Here is a 22,979-nt window from a genome sequence, read left to right as displayed (position 1 = left end):
TTTAGAAATTTGATATTATGTATGTATATGATAATGATATATATATGATAATAATATGTTGATGATACGATATAAATGATATTTTATGATGATGATTATCCTCTTGAACATGTAATTGGGGTGTACTATTAAATTATGACGGTATGTGTCCTTAAAGGTTATATTATGTGAATTTGGACATTGTTTATGATTTCTTGTTGTTGCTATTTTATGGTGTAAGGTTATAGGGCTTTGCTTGGTCATTGCACCTGTTGCCTTGATAAGGATTCACGAGTAATTGTCTTGCATATTATGATATGGTTAACTCTTATTCATGCTTGTGATATTATTACTTGATGATAGGGTTGTAGTAGATTATGGGTTCTTGTATATTGATATGCATTTTAATTTTTTGAGTTATTAAGCATGTTTTGTAACTTGATATTATTTGCTTGATTATGCATAAGACTTTTAAAGGGTAAGATAGCATGGTTTAACTAAATGTCCCTTTTTAGGATGTTTTGATCTTATGTGTGCATATGGTCTCAAACATAGTATAAGTGGCGTACTAAACCCATTTTCTTCCTTTTTCCGAAATATTTAAGGTTCTGATCATTGAAGGCTCATTTGAGACGACTTGAAGAAGACTTGGATATTCTCTACCATCCAAGTGGTATGTCCTCACTTTCCGAGGGTGATGCCAATATCTAGCTTATGGACTTACTTTGTTTTCTAAGACTATTATGTTCATTTTATTTCCATTTGAGTACTATTTGTATAAGCCTATATGTGGCTTTTTAACATCGATGTAGGGATATGCCCAAATCTATGATCGTTAGATAGTATGAGACGAGACAATCTTTGAGACTATATTATATCTTATATATATGTATGTGAAATAAAAGTAGAAGGCTATGTAACCTTCCTATACGAATGAGTTGTCTCATTTTAAACCATCTAAACGGAATCGAATCAACATGGTTATAACCCTTTACATAATCTAGAAATTCCACTTAGGACTTACAATAATATCTGGAAACAACATGAATGAAATTATTTTCTTTAGACTATATCACAGAACCATAGCTAGAGTAATAACATGGCACCATCTGTGAAACATGAGGACATACACACACTTGGAGAAATAATCCAAGCTTTCCTTCAAATTGGTCACGAACCCTTTATCGACCGGAACCTAAAATTTTGGAAAAAGGGAAGAAATGGGCTTAACACGTCACTTGTACTAAATATAGGATCATATGCACATACAACATAGAAATTATTCCAAAGAGATACATTTACTCAAGAGCATGCAAAGTGATTTGGAAATACCTTATGGACATTCAAAGTGCAATGATAAAGTTATGTCCAATAACCTCAGTCAATCAAGATAATGTGGATTCCGGTGTCATGGAACCCTACAAAAAAATGGACTACTTGCCAAGCTAGTACCAAAACTAGAAGATAGCATCTATGTGGATCCACTAACTAGTATTCCTGTGGGGTGTATTTTGCTTTAAAATATATAATAATATATATGACTAGGTTTCGAAAAATTAATTAATCTTATGATTTATCTTAAATTAATTTTCCGAATAGACAAAGTCGCCACTTGATTTTTGGTAAAACCAAGAAAAACTTATAATTATTTTCAAAAGATTTATAAAAATAGTTAAAAATCAGTTGAAAAGGGTTTGAAGTTCAAATATACATTCTAAGAAGTTGTTAGTCCCTCGGAGTGCCCACTAACTCGCAGTTGAGAGACGATTTGACTAAAAATTACTTTCTATTTAATAAATTTTTAATTTAATTTTTTTCTTTTATTTTTAAACCAAGTAAGGAGACTTTACTTATTATCTATATTATTATTATTGAATTAAATTCTTTTTTTTCTTTAGGGAAACGGTGAAATCATTTATAAGGGGAAGTGACATAAATGGGGTTAATACAACTAAAAATGGAATAAAAGCCAAGGGACTTCTTAAAACAATCCTAGAATCAATAGATGTTCTTTATGAATTTTATGTTGTTGGAAATTGATTCAAATAAACAATTCATATTCCCAAGTCTTCGGCATAAGTGATATAAAATCCTGCTTCCACAAAACTATTGATTCTAGGATTGTTTTCTCCTCCGTGGACTTCGCCATATTCATTCATAGGAAGAATTTGCCAATTTTAAATCAAAGCTATAAACCTACATCCATAAAAAAATTGTTAGTTTTAAAAATGAACTTATCAGTGTCAATTTCTTCAGTTGTCTGCTCCAGTTCCTGCTATCTCTGGTTGATTTCCCGATCTCCCGACTCTTAATATATAAGACGAAGTATTTTATGCCAAAAAAAGTAAAATGTAAAAGGGGAATTTAAGAGAGAAGTGAATTTTTGAGAAATAGTATCTTGAAAAGGTCACTGCCAAGTTATGTCATATCAGGCTTAACAATCTTCTTTGAGTCTGATGCTTGGAGGTCTCCAATTATTTGCTGGGGAGTTTTCAGAGTCGCCCCAGACTTGCAGATAGATCTGTGCTGAAATTTTGAGGCCATCCTCAAAATTTCTATCCCAGTTAAATGTCTTGCTTATCTTTCCACTGTAGATCGCGGAATTTTGAGATCTTCTCAAAAAATTTGTCCTAGTTGTAAATCTCGAAACATCTTCAGCCTTGTCTTGCTGAGGAAGAATCTTCTTCCCGAGAATTTTTGAGTCCAGTTTCTATTGTAAAGAGGAATAGAAATCTTATGGGAGATATGACTTAATCCTTACTGCGCTTACAAATCCCGTTGAGGCAGGAATCAGGTCAAACGTAGTTCCCCGCTCAAAGGTAACAAAATAAGAAAAATTCCAGAGAAATTGACCTAGGCCGACATAGGCCGCCTACATTTCTCATTTTGAGAATTCACGTCGAACGTAGTTCAAATACAAGGAAACATTAAAGGGGCAAATAGGGTGACCGAAGACCACATAGGCCGCCTACGTATGTCATTCTTGAGAATTCAGGTATGACGTAGTTTAGTATAGGAGGGATAAAATTTAAGCAAAACGAATACAAGCAAATAGAATGATTACAAGTAAAAAATATAAATGCAATCCGCAGCTTCACACGTAGTATCTCTTGACAGCGTCTGAGTTGATAGGTTTAGGCCATACGGTGCCGTCCATCGCCGACAGGACCAAAGCACCTCCAAATAATACTTTGTGAACCATGTAAGGTCCTTGCCGGTTTGGTGCGAATTTTTCTTTGTACTCGTCCTGATGAGGAAAAATACGCTTAAGAACCAACTGGCCTACTTCAAAAATTCTTGCTCTTCCTCTCTTGTGAAAGTCACGAACCATTCTCTGCCTATACAATTGACCATGACAGACGACAACCATTCTCTTCTCATCAATAAAAGTTAGTTGATCAATCCGCTTGCTGACCCATTCAGCATTACTCAATTCAGCTTCTTGGATGACTCTCAATGATAGTTTCTCAACTTCAGCAGGTATGACTGCCTCTGTTCCATATACTAGTAAGTACGGAGTAGCACCAGTCGATGTTCTGACAGTCGTTTGATAATCAAGTAAAACATATGGCAACATCTCATGCCAAACTCGGTGATTGCCAATCATTTCCCTCAGAATCTTTTTGATATTCTTATTGGCAGGATCTACAGCTCCATTCATTTGGAGACGATAAGCGGTTAAGTTTCGGTGAGTAATCTTAAATTGCTCATATATATCTCTCATAAAGTGATAATTGAGATTGGAACCATTGTCAGTAATGATTGATTCTTGCACTCAAAATCTGCATATTAGATTGTTGTGAGCAAAATCAGCCACCACTTTCTTGGTAACCGACTTGTAAGAAGCTACTTCCACCAACTTGGTGAAGTAATCAATGGCTACCAAAATGAATATGTGTGCATTAGAAGCCTCTGGTTCTATAGGAGCGATGACATCCATACCGCAAGCTACAAACGGCCAAGGTGAATTCATAGCATTAAGTCCGTGAGGTGGCACTTGGATTGAATCACCGTGCACTTGACATTTGTGACATTTTTGCACAAACTTGCAACAATCATTCTCCATAGTCATCCAAAAATATCCGGCTCGTAGGATCTTTCTTTCCAAAGTGAGTTCATTTATATGTGTGCGACAAATCTAGCATGTATCTGTTCAATAAGCTTCGCAGCATCAACACATCTTAGAAAACCTAAGTCTGGAGTCCTCTTTTATAAGATTTCTTTGCATAGAAATAAATTGAGAGCCATACGGCGTATCTACTTCTTCTGATTGGACGTAGCATCTTCGGGATAAGTTCCAAACTCCAAATACTTCTTTATATCAAAATACGAAGGCAAACCCTTTGGTTCTGCTTCAACATGGGAACAATGGACTAGATGTCCTTTCAACTCTCTATCCACAGGATCAGTATAATCTGTATTTGGATGTTTAATCATTGATGTGATGGTGGCAAGAGTATCAGCCAATTCATTCTGTATTCTGGGAGTATGTCTGAACTCGATCTTGTGAAACCTTTTGCACAACTTTTGTACATATTGTACGTAATGTACAATCTTCGGGTTCTTCACAGCCCATTCTCTATAAACTTGATGAATCAAAAGGTCTGAATCTCCAATAACTAACAACTCGTAGACATTTATGCCGATGGCTATTTTCAAGCCAACAATACAAGCTTCGCATTCAGCCATGTTGTTTGTGCAATTAAATCGGAGCTTAGCCGCCATGGGATAGTGCTTACCAGATTTTGACACTAAAACTACTCCAATACCTTTACCTTGATGATTTGCCGCTCAATCAAAGAATAATCTCCAACCTGAATATGCTTCAGAAATATCCTCTCCCACAAATGACACTTCTTTATCGTGAAAATAAGTCTTAAGTGGTTCATACTCTTCATCAACAGGATTTTCTGCGAGATGATCAGCCAAAGCCTGTGCCTTTATCGCTTTCTGAATCACATACTAGATGTCAAATTCACTCAACAACATTTTCCACTTAGCTAACTTTCCGGTTGGCATCGCCTTCTGTAAGATATACTTCAGCGGATCCATTCTGGAAATGAGGTATCTAGTATAAGTAGACAAATAATGTCTCAACTTCTGGACAAGCCACGTCAAAGCACAACACCTTCTCTCCAACAAAGTGTCCCGAGACTCATATGGAGTAAACTTATGGCTTATATAATAGATATCCCTTTTCTTCTTTCCTGTCTCGTCGGGTTGACTAAGTACACATCCGAATGCACTATCTGAGTTAGACAAGTACTACAACAAAGGAATCCCTTCTCGCGGAGGAACCAATACTGGTTGGATTTTACAAATAGCTCTTGATAGCATCAAAAGTAGTCTGACACTCTTCAGTCCACTTTGTCGAGGCGTCTTTCTTCAAAATCTTTAAAATACGCTCACATACCACGGTTGATTGAGCGATGAATCGACTGATGTAGTTTAATCCCCCTAAGAAACTCATCACCTCTTTTCTCGTCTTCGACGGGGGTAACTCTTGAATTTCTTTAATCTTAAAAGGTTCGAGTCAATACCCCTTCTGCTAACTATAAACACCAACAAATTTTCGGCTGGGACTCTAAAAAAGCGTTTGTTGGGGATTAACTTCAATTTGTACCGATGCAAATGATCAAAGTACTTCCTTAGATATGTTAAGTGATACAAACTCTCCTGGGATTTTATTATGATGTCATCCACATACACGTTGATCTTCTTATGAATAATGTCATGAAATATGGTCGTCATAGCTCTCATGAAGGTGGCACCAACATTCTTGAGGCTGAATGACATCACTATGGAATGATACACCCCATGGTGTAATGAAAGCAATTTTTTCTGCATCCTACTCATCTATCAGAATCTGGTGATAGACTGCGTAACAATCCACACATGATTGCTTTTCATGCTTGGCACAGTTGTCAATCAAAGTATGAATATTTGGCAACGTAAAAATATCCTTCGGCCTAGTTTTATTGAGATCTCTGTAATCGACACAAATCCTAATTTTCCCTTCTTTCTTCACAACCGGAACAACGTTGGCTAACCAAGTTGGGTATTGTGTCACTTCCACCAATCGGGACTTTATCTGCTTGGTGATCTCTTCCTTGATCTTTAAACTCAGTTCAGGCTTGAATTTCTGAGTCTTTTCTTTCATCAGGTTGAATTCCGGGTTAATCGAAACCTTATGAGATAAGACATCAGTACCTAACAATTGAATGTCACTAACTCCCCAAATGAACACATCAACATATTCAGCAAGCAAATGAATTAGGCCCTCTTTCTAAGCTTTATTTAGGCGGATGCTGATCTTAACTTATTTAACACATTCTATTTTTCAAATTCACCATTTCCGTTTCCTCCAGATTTTGTTTATGCTGATTCTCAAACTGTAGAAATTCCTCGATGACATAATGAGGTTCCTCACTTTCTTCTTCATAATTGTCAACCTTGTCATCACCTGCCTCATTTTGCTCATTTATCTCGTGACATGACATGACATTGGTAGGCCAAATAACTAAGTTACTGAAACAATAAATAGACAGTTAGGAATGTAATGTATAACAAACAACTAAATAAATAAGTTTAAATACAAAGAGGTTTCATTTAAAAACAGTGCAAACTGTGGTCATGGCACAGGGAAATGTTGTCTTCTTCGAACATCACAATGAAATATTCGAAAATTCAAACAGTTAAGAAAATGCAAAATGGTGGGTCTCGGGCCTCTTTCGGACTACCACCGATTTAAATGTGCATGAAATGACGCCTTTCCACCAATGAGTTCAGGGAATTAGGATGGGCGTGGAGGTCTAGTTCCGCAGCACCTCCCCTGTCTCAGCATCGCGGATACCAGCTAGCTCGACCTCTTCCATGACAACAGAATCGATCTGCCCGAAAAGGTCACAGATTCCTTCCCTAAGGTCTTCATGTGCTGCATACTCCAGGATTGGAAAGGATTGATACAGATGTGGGATCGGCTTAGTCAAGGCTTGATCATTTTTCTTCATTATCTTAATGTCATCATCTGTGGGGATGTACCCCAAACCATATCTGGATCCCTTAACGAGTACCATAACAGGCTCAATAATTCCTTGGGAATCTCTTACCAATCCGAAACCTGCTCAAAACCATTCTGCAGTATCTCAGTGTCAATCATCTTGTACACGGCAGGCATGGGTGGTATACCGTGGTTTCATGGTACTTTCATTGCTTTATCCATAAGTTTAGTGTGTGTCCAAAAGCCTTTTTGTATTAATTTTTATGTAAGTTTCTCTTTATTTGAAGGAAATTTGTTTAAAAGATGAACGCGGAGGTTTTTGAGCAAGAAATGCAGAAAAGTACCACCTACGGATCTTGTGACGGTCCGTAGGTGGCATCGTAGTGAAGCTGCTAAAGGAAGATGGGAAGTCTTACCAAGTGAGGGGTTACGGATTGCATGACGGACCGTCGTAGCCATGACGGTTCGTCCTTCTGGTTCGTCATGAAGATTAGAGAAGTAGTCCTAGTACCCATATTCCAACAGTTCAAGTATTATGGAACGGAGACCCTTGACTAACCGTTTTGCCTGTGACGATCCGTCATACCTGCCTTCGAGGATAATGAATAAAGTAGTAGAAGAATTTGCAAAGTATGGGACGATGGAGTCCATGACGGCCCGTCGTGACCACGACGACCCGTCGCGATGTTCATCGATCGAGCCGCGTTTCGACAGATTTCCACCAAATAGAGTCCTTCATTAAATAGGTTTTTGTTTTTTATAAATAGTTCAAAAAAACTTCATTTTTGGGGTAGAATTTTTGGTGATTAGACTCTCTTATAGTTAGACTCTTGATTATTTTAGCTTCTCTTGTGGATTAGACTTTGTGATTAATATTACATTTTTTGAGAATCTTTAGTCTTCGAATAACTTCAGTAATTGATTGTTGGTGATTTTGTTGATTAATAAAGTGAATTTGTGGATTTTATTCTTTCTCATTGAAGTAAGTGCATGAATTCTTATATTACATATTCGAATATTGTGATTATGACTATGGGTAAATAAACTCCATAACTAGGGTTGTGGGAACCATAGGCCAATAATGAGGTAAAACCTAACTAAAATAACAATTCTAGAATAGTGTCCTGCATGTATTGATAATTCTTTCCTTAGAAGTATTTTTAACAGATGGACAACATTTGAACTCGCCTTAATGCTACTTTCCGGACCAAGGAGGTAGCAAATAGGAAAAGAATTATCAACATAGATTTAGTGTATACTATCTAATACGCTAGTATTGATTGGTATGAGGTAATAACTTAGTCAAATATAGAATACGATGCTTAGTATGAGGTAAAGGTAAGGGTTAGTATAATAACACACGTAGACGGACCAAGATGCGGAGTGAAATTTTCCAGATGCCGGACAAAGGATTTAGAAATACATAACTTATCACTTTGCATGCAAGATACTAGGAAAGAATTGTTATAATTAGAATTATAAAGTTACAAACCTGTGGGGAATACGTAAACCCTAGTTACTTTTATTAATTGATTAAACTCCAACATTTGAAGCTGTTAGTTGTCTCCTTTAATTTAGCTAGTTATTTTCATTAATTTAGAAGTAAAAAAACCCTTTTATTGTCTTTGTTTTCCAAGGAAATGATTGACTAAATAGCAGTAATAATTGATTGAAATTAAGTCTGAACTATTTTCCTTATGAGAACGATCTGAACCTCATTAGTTTGTTCTTTACTTGATACGACTGCTTTCCTTGTTATTTGAGAAGTAAGTTTGAGCGTATCAAATTTTGGCTGCGCTGCCGGGAAAAGACGGTTTTAGATTAAGTTAAACTTATTACTAAAATTTAGTCAATATTTTCTTAATTTTAATTTGTTTATAGTTTTTGATTCCTGCAAAACTAACTTCCTTGTATGTCAAATACACGGAGAGGAAGAGAACTCTTGTTTCCCTACGATCACGAATTAGAGTGTACACTACACAGCATGAATCGAAACACGGGTATTAATGATGATGATCCGAACAAGAACATCCCAACTCCGGTTGATGTTCATGTTCAGTTGTTAATCGATGCTCTGGGTGAAAGCCAACAGAGGGGACAAAATCCCGCTCCACGGCCCCAAGAATACTGCAGAGGCAATGACAGTATAGCAGACTCCAATGGGCCACTTTTCTTTCCCCCTTTACCAACAGGCCACACCTTTGTGGTAACTAGTAGCCTGATACAAATAGTCACTGCCAGAGGTTTGTTTTCAAGGCTACCTTCTGAGGATCCACATGCCCATATAGCTAAGGTAAAGACAGTGTGTAAAAGTTGTGTAGGGAGTCCTGACTTGGACTTTGATGTAATAGGGATAAGTGTGTTTCCTCTCTCACAGACGGGAGAGGCTGCGATTTGGTTCACTGAGCTCCCTTATAACTGAATTTCCACTTGGAACCAACTAAGGGACGTTTTCTTAGCACGCTACTACCCGGTCTCCAAGAAACTATACTTCAAAGATAGAGTGCGTAACTTTGTAGCACTACAAGGAGATTCAGTTAGTAGTTCTTGGGATAGATTCACCTTATTTTTGAGAAGCGTCCCCTATAATCATATAGATGATGAGTCATTGAAGAAATACTTGTATCGGGGACAAGATAATAATAATAAAGCGGTGTTGGATACTATAGCGGGTGTTTCTTGTGGAGAGTGTCCTGATGCTGAGAAATCTGAAAAGTTAGAGAAAATATCCCAAAACAATAAAGCTATGAGTACTAGGAATCGGATACTGGGAGAAATACCATCGTAGTGAAACCCACTCACAACCCGGCAACAGATGAGATTCGTGAAGAGATGGCTCTGATGAGAATTGAGCTTGGGTTGGTATTAAAACATATCACAGGAGCTACATAAAAGATAAATGCAGTAAACTACTTGTATACACAACCACCACCACATTATGAAGGCTATTACGTGGAGGGTTCCTATGTTGTAAATGTGCAGACGGCGGGGGGGGGGGGGGTATCCAACCGAGTGACCAAGCTCAAATCAGGAAAATTGGCGCCAAGGTCAAGGGAGCCAAGATCAAATCTATGGTAACTATAACCGTGAGGGTCATTATGTCGGACATGGAAACTACAACCGCGATAACAACTTCAACTGGGGTAACTATGGTAACAAAAATGATAGGAATGGGCCCTATGTCCCTCCTTAAAATCGAGAAGTTACTCCTAGGGATGGTGGAGATAGTATGGTGCGACTTGAGGATATGTTTCACAAAATGATGAAGATGTTCGATGCTAATGATGAGCACATTAAACAGTTAAGGAGTGATTTAGCGGGTATTGGGCAAAAAGTTGATACACATGAAATATCGATTAAGCAGATCGAGTTGCAAGTGGCCCAATTATCTGTGACTGTGAACACACAGCAATCGGGCACTCTTCCTAGCAACACTGTCCAAAATCTGAAAAATGATACACACTGTATGGCAATTACTACTCGAGGTGGTAAGCAAACCATTGACCCACTAATGTCGTCTAATGAGGAAAAGGTGAGAAAGGATAATGATAAGGTGGTAGAGGGTAGTGGTGAAGCAAAAGATAGCACTAGAACAGATGAGAAAGCACCTATAAATCCCATGCCTAGACCACAACCTCTCTTTCCTCAAAGATTAGTGAAAAAGATTGAGGATGGTAAATATCGGCGTTTTATAACAATGTTGAAGCAGCTTTCTATCAATGTCCCTTTGGTAGAAGCTCTAGAACCAATGCCCAGTTATGCCAAGTTTATGAAAGATCTTGTTACAAAGAAAACATTAGTCAATTACGAGGATGATGATAGAATGTAACATTGTAGTGCTATTGATACAAGATCTCTCGTACAAAAGAAACAAGATTCGGGTGCATTCACTATTCCTTGTACAGTCGGGTCATTACATTTTGCGAAAGCATTATGTGATCTTGGGGAAAGCATAAATCTCATGCCCCACTTGATTTACAAGAAGTTAGGTTGGGTGACCCTAAGTCCACTGTAATGCGGCTACTTATGGCCGATCGAACAGTGAAGTGTCCTATAAGGATACTCAACGATGTACTAGTAATGATGGAGTCGTTCATATTTCCAGCAGATTTTGTTATCCTTGATTGTGAAGTCGATTTTGAAGTGCCTATTATTATTGGGAGGCCATTCTTTTCTACGGGTAAAGCCTTATTTGATATTGAAAAGGGGCAGATGAAATTTCGGTTGAACAATGAAGAAGCGACCTTCAATATTTTTAGGTCCTTGAGGAAGAGTGGTGAGCTCCAATCGGTATCTGCTATATCCTACAAAGAAAATATGAAGAAGGATTATGACCTAAAAAGTGAAAAAACAAGAGTTTATTGTTGAGGATTTTAGGCTTTTAGATATTTCTAGGTTGCGTTAGCTTCTGGGAAAGCTCAAGTCCAAATGGACTGGCCCTTACTTGATTACCCAATTATTCCCTCATGGAGCAGTTGAGTTAGAAACAAAGGAGGAGTGCGGTTTAAGGTGAATGGAGAATGAATAAAACCCTATTTTTTGCATAGTGAATTGGCAAATGAAGAGATTGAGGCATACCATCTAGATGAAGGCTGAATAATCAAGCGTCCTCAGTAGTGCTGCGACGTTAAATCAAGTGCTTGTTGGGAGGAAACCTAATACTTATAATTTGTCTTTCTAGTAATGGTAGAATTTTTTACTAATGGGTTTTAAATTTGCAGGCACATCTCCAAGAAATTCTATAGAAAAATCACTCTGCCGCAGTTATTGATGGACCCATCGACGGCCCGTCAGGAAAGTGATTGACCGTCTCATTAATCCGTCATGCCAGACACGTCTTTCAATTATTTTCAAAATAGGGCACATGCGACAGAACCAACGACGGACCATCACAACTGCGACGGACCATCGTCGGGGACTTGTTGCGTCATTAATGAAGCGTATCGTAAGTGACCCTGTTGGGGTTTTTAAATAATTCTTAACATCTAAAAACCCCACCCCTTCATTCCAACCATTTCCTTCCCTCTTCCTCCAATTTCCCTCCCTTTTCAACTACCAATTTCCTACCTCTCTTTCATCCGATCATTTTTCCAAATTCCCAGATTCCTAAAATCCACTCTCTACTAGTCGTATTAAGCAGCTGTGGTTCTATTCTTGATCACCAAGTGACTTTCTCGCTTGTTTTTCTCAAATTCTCAGGTATGTGTCTCTGATTTCTACCAATTTACATTGCATATTTGCTTATCAATTAGTACTAGCCTATTTCTTATTGATAGGTTCATTCTTTAATACATATTCTGTCTTACCTAGGTTCAGAAACCTCAAAATTTCCTTGTTAAAACTCTAGAAATATGTGCTTTAGCATTGCTAATTTACTAGGTATTTGGGTCAAACACATGTAGATTAAAACACTAAAAATTCCATCTAGGTCATAGGTGATGAATGTGGCATCCCAGATCTGTCACTGAATGACAGAACGAGACCCCGATGACGGACCATTGTACCCACGACGGACTGTCATAGGGTCCATACCAACATCTCTAACACCCCACTGTCCAATTTTCTCTAAGTGTCCACTAATGGACACATGGGATGGACCGCCATTCCCATGACGCTACGTCCCGCACAACTGTTATGGTTGTCATAGAACCTATTCCTAAAGGTCTCTCACTTTTTCGAAGTGTCCTCTTATGGACATATAGAGGGACCGTCATACCCGCGGCGGTCCATCCTACACAATCGTTCTGGTTGCCAGAGACACTGTTCCTAAGGGTCTCCAACATTTTCCAAGTGTCCTCTGACGGACATCTATGATGGACCGTCATACCAACGATGGTTCGTCCTGCATAACCTTCATGGCTGTCATAGATCCCTTTCCTTAGGGTCTCTAACTTTTTCCAAGTGTCCTCTTACGGACATCTACAACGGACCGTCACATCCTCGACTGTCCGTTCTGCATAACCGTCATGACGGCCAAAGACCCCTCTCCAAGGGTCTCCATACTTTTTCCAAGTGTCCCACGACAGACAGTGACGACGGATTGTCATCATCACAACGGTCCATACTGCTTATCCGTCATAACGGTGAGAGACTTTCCTTCAGAGGTTTCCACATAAACATAGTTTAAGTAATACATGACGGACCCCATGACAGTCCATCGTACTCACGACGAGCCGTCACCTGGTCCATCGAGTTTCACTATTACTATAGAAATGTCATTACATCTTGACTCTTTTATTTATTTTGTGTCATTTTTCTTGTCTTTTTTTCTCCTTCTAGTACTAATATTTATTCTTTACAGGAACTATATATTATGGCACCAAAACAAGATCGAGTATACGCATGTAGGCGATCAAAGTATGTCGCCCCGTCTGTCCGCCTGGTCATTGGCTCTGATGATAAGTGTGACCCCAAGTACGTACCCCCAAGAACTTCCACCCCATCTCGAGTTGCACGTGCTGCTAGATCCACACCCAAAAAGGTGGCGTTCGGCGTAGTCACTGCCTCCCAGTCTGATTAAGAGCGCACACTGACGGGCACACCTTCTTGGTCAGCTACTCATGAAGAAGGAGCGGCTAGCTACTTAGGAGTTTCGTGGTTTGAGGAAGCCTCCGGATCTGCTGATGTCCCTGCACCCGCCACAGCTGCACAATCTGCCTCGTCTGATGAGGCTAACAGTTCTGAATCCACACTCGCCTCACCGACTCATGCTCTCACCCCGGTTGCCAACCAGCCCAACCGGTGGTGTGTCAACGGGCCGAATCAAGTTTATTCAGAAGTAAAGTTTCTGAATGTCAAAGGAGTCATGACACGGACCCTTACATTAGAGAGGCGGGTCCTTACGGGAAGTCTCCTGACTATTCCAGAGATCAACAATCTCTTCACCAGACATCGACTGGAGTGGATAACGCGTTCATTGGGCTGTAAAGTGAAGAGTTTGTCCGAGAGTTCTACGCCTCCTACGTGGCTACTCTCAGATCGCAGATTGATAGGCTGGCTGCCCCTACAAAACAGGCCCCACTGGAGCATGTCTGAGAACGTGGCATTCTGTTTGATATCTCTCTACCTGCCATCTGCCGGTATCCATACGGCGAGGATATTGATTCCATATGGACCCCTTTCACCGCAGAGTTTGACTACCGGTGGCAAATTTTCAAAGATGGCCAATTCTTGCGTGAGACATCACTGAGAGAGACCACCAAAAGGTGGATGGCCCTGCACTTGTCTGTTGATGGAGAGGGTACTTACTGGGTAACTGAGCCAAACGGAGCCATCAAGAAGGATAACCTTACCTTTACAGTTAAATTCATATGGTTGATTGTCCACCACTTTCTTTCCCCCACATCCGTTGATAACATAGTCACATGGGATCGTGCAGTACTGATGGCGGTGATAATAGCCGGGTTTGAGGTGGACATTACTTGGCTTCAACATGCAGTCATGCACATGAGGGATTTTAAGGACACACCTACTTACCCTTTCATGTGCATGATATTTTCTTTATGTAGGTCCGCAGGTGTGCCCATCTGGGACATCGGTTAGCTCAAGACCCCGCTGGGCACACTGGATATCGGTCTCATCAGGGATAATGCCAATGAGTTGGCTCCATGCAAAGGGCCCCGTCCAGAGTTGCCTCCACTTGGTGACAATATAGCTGATACGGTAGCACAGGCTCGCACGGCTACGCAGGCTGCTTCAACTGACACTACATTGGTCGAGTCTATCCCTGGTCGTAGCAGTGCTCCGAGCTCCTCTTGCTCAGCCCCTTGCCCCGCTCTGGTCCCGCTTTCTAGGGTCCAGAAACTAGAGGAACAGATAGCTACACTTCTGCATCACATCCGGGCTTGGATGTAGAGGTCTATTACTGAGGCAGAAGAGCGCTTGGACCGCAGAATGGTCCGGCACATAGAGCGAAAGATCGCTGAGGTTTGTTAGTGCTTGGACACTTTTGAGTTGCGGGTGCTAGCCCTGTCAGCTCCTCAAGTGGATGTGTCGACCCTTTAGGCTGCGGTTGAGAGTCTTTGCAAAGACATCGATATGATCTTAGAGGCTAGGGTACCTATGTTTGAGGCCCCTTCTATAGAGCCCGCTGAGGACACAGTTATGGCGACCTTATTCACCACTTCTCAGATTCGACCACCTCCCCCTCGAGAGCATGCCAAGAGGGGTAGGGTCCGCGAGGAGGATAAGGCTAAAGCACGGAAGAAGGAGCGCCATGATATAGAGGCGGCGAGGAGAGCCTCGCTTGCTGATAAGGAGGCGCGTCGGATGAGGTCCGTAGAGTCAGCTACTGGGGCATCTAGGTCTAAAAATGTGGAGATAGCAGGAGGTGCTGCTGATAGTGTTGTTGCTGCTGAGGACACTACTGAGGGTGTCCAAATTACAGAGGTAGTGGGTTCCGAGGAACCGGACCCACCAACTTGCTGATCGTCGGCGCTTTGCACCACAGGTTTGCTTCACCTACCACTCTCGTATTTCAATTCTTTTTTTATGCATTGGGGAAAATTGCATGTATTTTTGTTCGGGGTGGGGTAAATGGAAAGTGAGTGCTAAGGTGAAGTCTGAGTAGCACAATTCACTATCCTCTTTTGGGGTTTTCTTGCCTGTGTTCTTTTTCCCCAAGAGACTGATTATTTTTACTATTGAACCGGCATGTCTATATCTTGTGTACATAGTTTAACTCTGAAGCATGATGGCTAAAATGATATCATAATGAAATGAAAATGATGCGTGACTAGGCATACTAATTGATAAATGTGTGACTCTAAGCATGACATAGAGATACACCACTGCATGACCCTAAGTCTAAAATTCGAACTAGGTCTCTGATAATCTGGTAGAGTAATGAGATGTCAAGTGACTGTGAGAAATATTTGAATAGTCCACTATTTGTAATGAGCTATAACTTGCCTGGTTAGTCCTACTAAAAGTAAGTTGTAATAGACAATTAGGAATGGATCAGAGGACCTTGTTCAATATATCCCATTTTTAGCCTAAATAAAAAAGCAAATGAAATTAATCCTTGTTTGATCCAAATGATTATAGCTTAAACTAGACCTTTCTTTTTCACACCAACTGATCTTTTATAGGAATAATGTGTTGGCCTTGGTCCCTCCTTGGACATGTGCACCACAGCTTATGCCAAAAGCATAAGTTCAGGGTGGTTAATGCAGTAAACAGTAATTTTTATGGCCCTGACCCAACTTTGTGTATTGTGTACTCTGACTCATGGCAAAGCCATGAGTTTAGGGTGGCTATTATGAGGAATGCTCTTGAAAGTGGGGTTGAAAGAACAAAGAGAGAGAAAGAACAAAAGTAAAGTGACTTAAGAATCATTTGAAAGAAAAGTGAAATAAAAAAATATATAATAAATACAAGCAAGAAAAGAAGATAGTCACTTAAACAAAGAAGAAAGAAGGGAAAATGGCAAGGTAAAAGAATATGGGAAATTGGGAGAAATAAAATGATGAAAAGAGGTATTTTTAGCCGATATGTCTAGGAGGGCAAAAAGTCACTAGAGTATCCCTAAATATACCCTACCTGACCCTGAGCCTATGATACAAGATAAAAAAGTCCTAGCGTGATCCTCAAAGTTGTATAACGAACTTGAAGTAGTGAAAATAAGGGCAAGCTTATGGCAATATGTATGAATGAGTTGTGAATCTGTTCTGAGAGTGAGTGTTGAAAATTAATCCTTATACTCAAACTGAAATTATTGTGCGAAAAATGAGGATATTGTTTTGAAGTGAGGACACTAGTTGCAATATCGGAAATATTAGCACCTCGGTGAGAAATAAAAGAGGATGGGTGTTAGTGCATGATGAGTCTGTGTCATGGTTTGATTCCACATAATTTAAGTCTAATAATGATAGCATGCATAAATATGATGAGACTGATCGGGATTGACAGCAAAATGATTGTGAAAGATAAATATGGATACTATCGTACAAAGATTTTGTAGTGAGTCATAGTGTGTCTCTTGAGGACAAACAACGAATTTAAGTTGAGTATTGATATACCGTGGTTTCACAGTATTTTTAATACTTTTTCCTTATGTTTAGTGTGTGACCAAAAGCCTTTTTGTAATAATTTTATGTAAGTTTCTCTTTATTTGAAGGAAATCTGTATAAAAGATGAACGCAGTGGTTTTTGAGCAAGAAATGCAGAAACCACCTACGGAGCTCGTGACGGTCCATCGTGCCTATGATGTTTTGTATGTGGCATCGTAATGAAGCTACAGAAGGAAGATGGGGAAGTCTAACCAAGTGTGGGGTTACGGAGTGCGTGATAGACTGTCATAGCCATGACGGTTCGTCCTGCAGGTTCATCATGAAGATCGAAGAAGGATTCCCAATACCTAAATTCCCAGAGTTCAAGTATTATGGAATGGAGACCCTCGACGGAACGTTGTACCTGTGATGATCCGTCATACCTTCCATCGAGGATAATGAAGAGAGCAACACAAGAATTTTCAAAGTATGGGACGACAAAGTCCGTGATGGCCTGTCGTGACCACGATGACCCGTCGCGACGTCCGTCGACCCAGTCGTGTTTTGATAGATTTCCAACAAATAGGGTCCTTCTTTTATTAGGATTTTGTTTTTTATAAATAGTTCGAAAAAACCTCGTTTTGGGGGTTAGACTTTTTGGTGATTAGACTCTCTTATAGTTAGACTCTTGATTATTTTAGCTTCTCTTGTGGATTAGACTTTGTGATTATTATTACACTTTTGGAGAATCTTTAGTCTTCGATTAACTTGAGTAATTGATTGTTGGTGATTGTGTTGATTAATGAAGTGAATTTCTGGATTTTAATCTTTCTCATTGAAGTAAGTGCATCAATTCTTATATTACATATTCGATTATTGTGATTATGACTATGGGTAACTAAACTCCATAACTAGGGTTGTGCGAACCATAGGCGAATAATGAGGTAAAACATAACTAAAATAACAATTCTAGAATAGTGTCTTGCATGTATTGGTAATTCCTTCGCTTAGAAGTCTTTGTAACAGATGGTCAACGTTAAAACTCTCCTTAATGCTACTTGCCAGACGAAGGAGGTAGATAATACGAAAAGAATTATCAACATAGATTTAGTGTATACTATCTAATAGGCTAGTATTGATTGGTACGAGGTAATAACTTAGTCAAATATCGAATACGATGCTTAATATGAGGTAAAGGTAAGGGTTAGTATAGCAACACACGTAGCCGGACCAAGGTGCGGAGTGAAATTTTCTATATGCCGGACCAACGATTTAGAAATACATAACTTATCACTTTGCATGAAAGATACTAGGAAACAATTGTTATAGCTAGAATTATCAAGTTAGAATCCTATGGGGAACACATAAAACCTAGTTACTTTTATTAATTGATGAAACTCCAACATTTGAAGCTTTTAGTTGTCTACTTTAATTAAGCAAGTTATTTTCATTAATTTAGAAGTAAAAAACCCCCTTTTATTGTCTTTGTTTTTCAAGGAAATGATTGACTAAATAATAGTAATAATGGATTGAAGTTAAGTCTTAACTATTTTCCACGTGGGAACGATCCCAACCTCATTAGTTTGGTTCTTTACTTGACACGACCGCTTCACTTCATTTTTGAAAAGTAAGTTTGAGCGTATCAAATTTTGGCTCTGACGGGGATAGTAGTTTTTAGATTAACTTAAACATATCACTAAAATTTAGTCAATATTTTCTTAATTTTACTTTGTTTATTGTTTTTGATTCCTGCAGAACTGTCTTCCTTGTATGGCAAATTCACGGAGAGGAAGAGAACCCTTGTATCCCTACGATCACGAATAAGAGCATACACTACGCAACATGAATCGAAACTTGGGTATTAATGATGATGATCCCAACCAGAACATCCCAACTCCAGTTGATGTTCATGGTCAGTTATTACCTGATGCTCTGGGTGAAAACCAATAGAGGGGACAAAATCCCGCTCCACGACCCCAAGGATACTACAGAGGCTATGAGAATATAGCAGACTCCAATGGGCCACTTGTCTTGCCCCTTCTACCACCACGCCACAGCTTTGTTGTAACTAGTGGCCTGATACAAATGTTCACTGCCAGAGGTTTATTTTTAAGGCTACATTTTGAGGATCCACAACTTTGTGTGTAAAAGTTGTGTAGGGAGGCCTGACTTGAACTTGGATGTAATAATGCTAAGAGTGTTTCCTCTCTCACTGACAGGAGAGGCTGCTATTTGGTTCACTAAGCTCCCTTCTAACTCAATTTTTCACTTGGAACCAACTCAGGGATGTTTTCTTAGCATGCTACTACCCGGTCTCCAAGAAACTAAACCACAAACACAGAGTGAACAACTTTGTGGCACTACCAGGAGAGTAAGTTAGTAGTTCTTGGTATAGATTCACCTCGTTTTTTAGAAGTGTCCCCAATCACCATATAGATGATGAGTCACTGAAGGAATACTTTTATCGGGGAAAAGATGATAATAATAAAGCGGTGTTGGATACTATAGCAGGTGGTTCTTATGGGGAGTGTCCTTATGCTGAGATTGCTAAAAAGTTAGAGAAAATCTCCTGGAACAATAAAGCTTGGAGTACTAGGAAGTCAGATAGTGGGAGAAATACCTTCGCAATGCAATCCACTCACCACCCGGCAACAGATGAGATTAGTGAAGAGATGGCTCAGATGAGAACAGAGCTTGGGTTGGTATTAAAACATATCACTGGAGGTGCAGAAAAGATAAATGCAGATAACTACTTTTCTAAACTACCACCATCACATGATGAATGTTATTATGCGGAGGATACCTATGCAGTAACTGAGCAAACGGGGGGGGGGGGGGGGGTTCCCGACCGAGTGCATAAGGCTCAAATAAGGAGAATTGGCGACAAGGTCAAGGGAACCAAGGTCGGATCTATTGTAACTATAACTGTGAGGGTCATTATGTCTTATATTAAAACTACAACCGCGATAACAACTTCAACATGGGTAACTATGGTGACAAAAATGATAGGAATGGGCCCTATGTCCCTTCTCAAAATCGTGAAGTTACTCCTAGGGATGGTGGATATAGTGTTGCGCGAGTTGAGGATACGTTTCACAAAATGATGAGGATGTTCGATTCTAATGATGAGCACATTAAAGAGTTAAGGAGTGATTTAGCGGGTATTGGGCAGAAAATCAATTCACATGTAATATCGATTAAGCAGATCGAGTTGCAAATGGCCCAATTATCTGCCACTGTGAACACACAGCAACCGGGCACTCTTCCTAGCAACACTGTCCAAAATCTGAAAAATGATACACACTGTATGGCAATCACTACTTGGGGTGGTAAGCAAACCATTAACCCACTAATGTCGTCTAATGAGGAAAAGGTGAGAGAGGATAATGATAAGGTGGTAGAGGGTAGTGGTGAAGCAAAAGATAGCACTGGAAAAGATGAGAAAGCACCTATAAATCCCATGCCTAGACCACCACCTCTCTTTCCTTAAAGATTAGTGAAAAAGATTGAGGATGGTAAATATCGGTGTTTTATAATAATGTTGCAGCAGCTATCTATCAATGTCTCTTTGGTAGAAGCTCTAGAACAAATGCCCTGTTATGCAAAGTTTATGAAAGATCTTGTTACAAAGAAAACATTAGTCAATTACGAAGATGATGATAGAATGTAACATTGTAGTGCTATTGATACAAGATCTCTCGTACAAAAGAAACAAGATTCGGGTGCATTCACTACTCCTTGTACAGTCGGGTCATTACATTTTACGAAAGCATTATGAGATCTTGGGGCAAGCATAAATCTCATGCCCTACTTGATTTACAAGAATTTGGGTTGGGTGACCCTATGTCCACTATAATGCGGCTACTTATGGCCGATCGAACAGTGAAGAGTCCTATAGGGATACTCAACGATGTACTAGTAAAGATGGAGTCGTTCATATTTCCAGCAGATTTTGTTATCCTTGATTGTGAAGTCGATTTTGAAGTGCCTATTATTCTTGGGAGTCCATTCCTTCTTAGTTGATATGGAAAAGGGGCAGATGAAATTTTGGTTGAACAATGAAGAAGTGACCTTCAACATTTGTAGGTGCTTGAGGAGGAGTGGTGAGCTCCGATCGGTATCTGCTATATCATACAAAGAAAATATGAAAAAGGATTATGTCCTAAAACGTGAAAAGCGAGAGTTTATGGTTGGGGATTTGGTGTTACGTTGGCTTCTGGGAAAGCTCAAGTCCAAAGGGACTAGGGACTGGCCCTTACTTGATTACCCAATTATTCCCTCATGTAGCAGTTGAGTTAGAAACCAAGGACGAAGTGCAATTTAAGGTGAATGGAGAACGAATAAACCTTATTTTTGGCATACTAAATCGGTAACGGAAGGGGTCGAGGCATACTATCTTGATGAAGGTTGAATAATCAAGCATCCTCAGTCGTGCCGCGACGTTAAATCAGGCCCTTGTTGGGAGGCAACCTAATACATATAGTTTTTCTTTCTAGTAATGGTAGCATTTTCTACTAATGGGTTTCAAATTTGTAGGCACATCTCCAAGAAATTCTGCAGAAAATCGCTCTGCAGAAGTTACTGATGGACCCATCTATGGCCCATCGCAAAAGCGATGGACCGTCGCATGAATCAGTCGTTCCAGGTACGTCTTTAAGTTATTTTCAAAAATAGGGCACATGGGACAGAACCAACGATGGACCGTCACAACTGCGATGGACTGTCGTCGGGGACTTGTCGCATCATTAATGAAGCGTACCCGACTCGACCCTGCAGGGTTTTTAAAAAAATTCTTAAAATTTAAAAACCCCACCCATTCATTCCACCCATTTCGATCCCTTTTCGACTTCTAATTTCCTACCTCTCTTTCAATCGATCATTTTCCCAAATTCCTAAAATCCACTTTCTACTAGTCAGAGTAAGATTCTATGGTTCTTTTCTTGAACACCAAGTACCTTCCTCGCTTGTTTTTCTCAAATTCTCAGGTATGTGTCTAAGATTTCTACAAATTTACATTGAATTTTTGTTTATCAATTAGTATTGCCCTATTTCTTATTGATGGGTTCATTCTTTAATACATATTATGTCTGACCTAGGTTGAGAATCCTCAAATTTCCTTGTTAAAACTATAGAAATAGGTGCTTTAGCATTGCTAATTTACTAGGTATTAGGTTAGACACATGTAAATTAAAACACTAAAAATTCCATCTTGGTCATAGGGGATGAATGTGGCATCCCCAGTTCTGTCACTGAATGACAGAACAAGACCCCAATGACGGACTTCTGTACTGACGACGAACCTTCATAGGGTCCATACCAACATCTCTAACACCCCACCGTCTAATTTTCTCCAAGTGTCCTCCAACGGACACATGCGATGGACCGTCGTTCCCACGACGCTCCGTCCCGTAAAACTGTTCTGGTTGTTCAGATACCCTATTTCTAAGCGTCTCTCACTTTTTCTAAGTGTCCTCTTACGGACATATAGACGGACTGTCATACCCGCGATGGTCCGTCCTGCAAAACCATTATGGTTGTCAGGGACCCTGTTTCTAAGAGTCTCAAACTTTTTCTTAGTGTCCTCTTACTGACATCTTCAACAGACCGTCATACCCACGACGGTCCGTTCTAAATAACCATCATGGAGGTCAGTGATCCCGTTCCTAAGGTTTTCTAACTTTTTACAAGTGTCCTCTTACGGACAACTACGATGCACCGTCACACCATCGACGGTCTATCTTACATAACCGTCATGACGGCCAGAGACCCCTCTCCTAAGGGTCTCCATACTTTTTCCAAGTGTCCCACAACGAACATCGACGATTGACCATCATCATCACAATGGTCCATCCTACTTATCCGTCATAACAGTGAGAGACTTTCCTTCAGAGGTCTCTACATAAACATAGTTTAAGTAATACATAACGGACCCCATGACAGTTCATCGTACACACAATGAGCCATCACCTAGTCCATCATGTTTTACTATTACTATAGAAATGTCATTACAT

The 22,979-nt window shown here is 39.7% G+C and overlaps 2 protein-coding genes across 2 annotated transcripts; both read right to left on the bottom strand.

Annotated features, from left to right (window-relative positions):
- Positions 1–3,073: 3,073 nt before the first annotated feature.
- Positions 3,074–3,640, bottom strand: LOC101244181 (uncharacterized). The gene has a single exon (XM_004237642.1). The coding sequence runs from the start codon at positions 3,638–3,640 to the stop codon at positions 3,074–3,076; it is 567 nt and encodes a 188-aa protein (XP_004237690.1).
- Positions 3,641–4,236: 596 nt separating this feature from the next.
- LOC104647103 (uncharacterized) lies at positions 4,237–4,704 on the bottom strand. The gene has a single exon (XM_010321680.1). The coding sequence runs from the start codon at positions 4,702–4,704 to the stop codon at positions 4,237–4,239; it is 468 nt and encodes a 155-aa protein (XP_010319982.1).
- Positions 4,705–22,979: the final 18,275 nt, after the last annotated feature.

Source organism: Solanum lycopersicum, chromosome 4 (genome assembly GCF_036512215.1).
Source record: "Solanum lycopersicum chromosome 4, SLM_r2.1".
In the NCBI taxonomy this organism is placed as follows: Eukaryota; Viridiplantae; Streptophyta; class Magnoliopsida; order Solanales; family Solanaceae; genus Solanum; species Solanum lycopersicum.
Note: the sequence above shows the minus strand (reverse complement) of the source record. Positions and strands in the feature narration are given on the sequence as shown.